Source organism: Pristiophorus japonicus, chromosome 1, assembly GCF_044704955.1.
Source record: "Pristiophorus japonicus isolate sPriJap1 chromosome 1, sPriJap1.hap1, whole genome shotgun sequence".
Lineage (NCBI taxonomy): Eukaryota > Metazoa > Chordata > Chondrichthyes > Pristiophoridae > Pristiophorus > Pristiophorus japonicus.
Window position 1 is genome coordinate 540225032 of NC_091977.1, and position 2295 is coordinate 540227326.

At 60.3% G+C, this 2295-nt stretch overlaps 1 protein-coding gene across 2 annotated transcripts in view; it reads right to left on the bottom strand.

The window, feature by feature from the left end:
- impact (impact RWD domain protein) overlaps window positions 1-1752 on the bottom strand; it is a 100618-nt gene extending 98866 nt beyond the window's left edge. For both annotated transcript variants that reach the window (XM_070896756.1, XM_070896748.1), the window contains exon 1: window positions 1675-1752. In XM_070896756.1, the coding sequence (XP_070752857.1) occupies window positions 1675-1707 (33 nt within the window). In that variant the 5' untranslated portion in view covers window positions 1708-1752. The remainder of the gene's footprint in view (window positions 1-1674) is intronic.
- Window positions 1753-2295: the final 543 nt, after the last annotated feature.

Below are 2295 nucleotides of genomic sequence, written 5' to 3' on the forward strand. Positions count from 1 at the left end.
CCCCCCCTCACATCCCCCCCAGTCTCTCTCCCCCCCTCACATCCCCCCCCCAGTCTCTCTCCCCCCCTCACATCCCCCCCCCAGTCTCTCTCCCCCCCTCACATCCCCCCCCAGTCTCTCTCCCCCCCTCACATCCCCCCCCAGTCTCTCTCCCCCCCTCACATTCCCCCCCACAGTCTCTCTCCCCCTCACATCCCCCCCCAGTCTCTCTCCCCCCCTCACATTCCCCCCCCAGTCTCTCTCCCCCCTCACATTCCCCCCCCACAGTCTCTCTCCCCCTCACATTCCCCCCCCCACAGTCTCTCTCCCCCTCACATTCCCCCCCACAGTCTCACTCCCCCCCACAGTCTCTCTCCCCCTCACATTCCCCCCCCCACAGTCTCTCTCCCCCTCACATTCCCCCCCCCACAGTCTCTCTCCCCCTCACATTCCCCCCCCACAGTCTCTCTCCCCCTCACATTCCCCCCCCACAGTCTCTCTCCCCCCCCACACTTCCCCCCCCCCACAGTCTCTCTCCCCCTCACATTCCCCCCCCCACAGTCTCTCTCCCCCTCACATTCCCCCCCCCACAGTCTTTCTCCCCCTCACATTCCCCCCCCACAGTCTCTCTCCCCCTCACATTCCCCCCCCCACAGTCTTTCTCCCCCTCACATTCCCCCCGCACAGTCTCTCTCCCCTCACATTCCCCCCCCCACAGTCTCTCTCTCCCCTCACATTCCCCCCCCACAGTCTCTCTCCCCCTCACATTCCCCCCCCACAGTCTCTCTCCCCCTCACATTCCCCCCCCACAGTCTCTCTCCCCCTCACATTCCCCCCCCCCACAGTCTCTCTCCCCCTCACATTCCCCCCCCCCACAGTCTCTCTCCCCCTCACATTCCCCCCCCCAGTCCTCTCCCCCTCACATTCCCCCCCCCCCACAGTCTCTCTCCCCCTCACTCCACCCCCCACCACAGTCTTTCTCCCCCTCACATTCCCCCCCCCACAGTCTCTCTCCCCCTCACATTCCCCCCCCCACAGTCTCTCTCCCCCTCACATTCCCCCCCCCCAGTCTCTCTCCCCCTCACATTCCCCCCCCCCACAGTCTCTCTCCCCCTCACTCCACCCCCCACCACAGTCTTTCTCCCCCTCACATTCCCCCCCCCCACAGTCTCTCTCCCCCTCACATTCCCCCCCCCCCAGTCTCTCTCCCCCTCACATTCCCCCCCCAGTCTCTCTCCCCCTCACTCCACCCCCCACCACAGTCTTTCTCCCCCTCACATTCCCCCCCCCCACAGTCTCTCTCCCCCTCACATTCCCCCCCCCACAGTCTCTCTCCCCCTCACATTCCCCCCCCCCCAGTCTCTCTCCCCCTCACATTCCCCCCCAGTCTCTCTCCCCCTCACTCCACCCCCCACCACAGTCTTTCTCCCCCTCACATTCCCCCCCCCCACAGTCTCTCTCCCCCTCACTCCACCCCCTAGTCTGTCTCCCCCTCCCCCTCACATCCCCCCTCACATCTCTCACCCCCCAGTCTGTCTCCCTCTCTCAGTCTCCCCCCCTCACAGTCCCTCCCCCAGTCTCTCTCCCCCCCCTCACTCCCCCCCCACAGTCTCTCTCCCCCTCACTACACCCCCCAGTCTGTCTCCCCCCCTCAGTCTCTCTCTTCCCCCCGCTAGACCCCACACTGTGACCCACCTGTTTCTGCAGATCTTCCGGACACTCGGCCATTGGGTGCCTGGGGCCTCCCTGCGCCGCTCCGGCTACCAGCTCTTCCGCGGCCACTGCGCATGCCCAGGGAGCGGCCCCGCCCCCTCGCTGTCAGCGATAGACCGTATTCACAACGCGTCACCGGTCACGACCCCGCCGCCCGGCAGTACACAGTGGCCCAGGCCTCCATTCTCACAGTGACCGGTTATCTCGGCATCGGTCTGTCGGATTGAATATGTAGTTTTATCCGAATTAAATCCAAATATGTACATTATAACTATTAACAGTATAAATTGTATCAATATAAATCAATCCATCATATATTGGCAAAACGAAATAGTTTGTTTTTTGATGTTGAGAAAAAATGAGATTGTTTTTTTTTTAAAGATTGATTCATTGGCATAATTACATTGTTGGCAGTGTAGATGAAAGCATACAATTATAAAGGGATATTGATAGATTAAGTGAATGGGCAAAACGGTGCCAAATGGATTTTAATGTGAGCAAATGTGAGGTCCTCCATTTTGGACTTAAAAAGGATAGAACAGGGCACTTTCTAAATGGTGAAAAGTTAAAAACAGTGGCGTTCCAAAGAGATTTGGGGGTCCA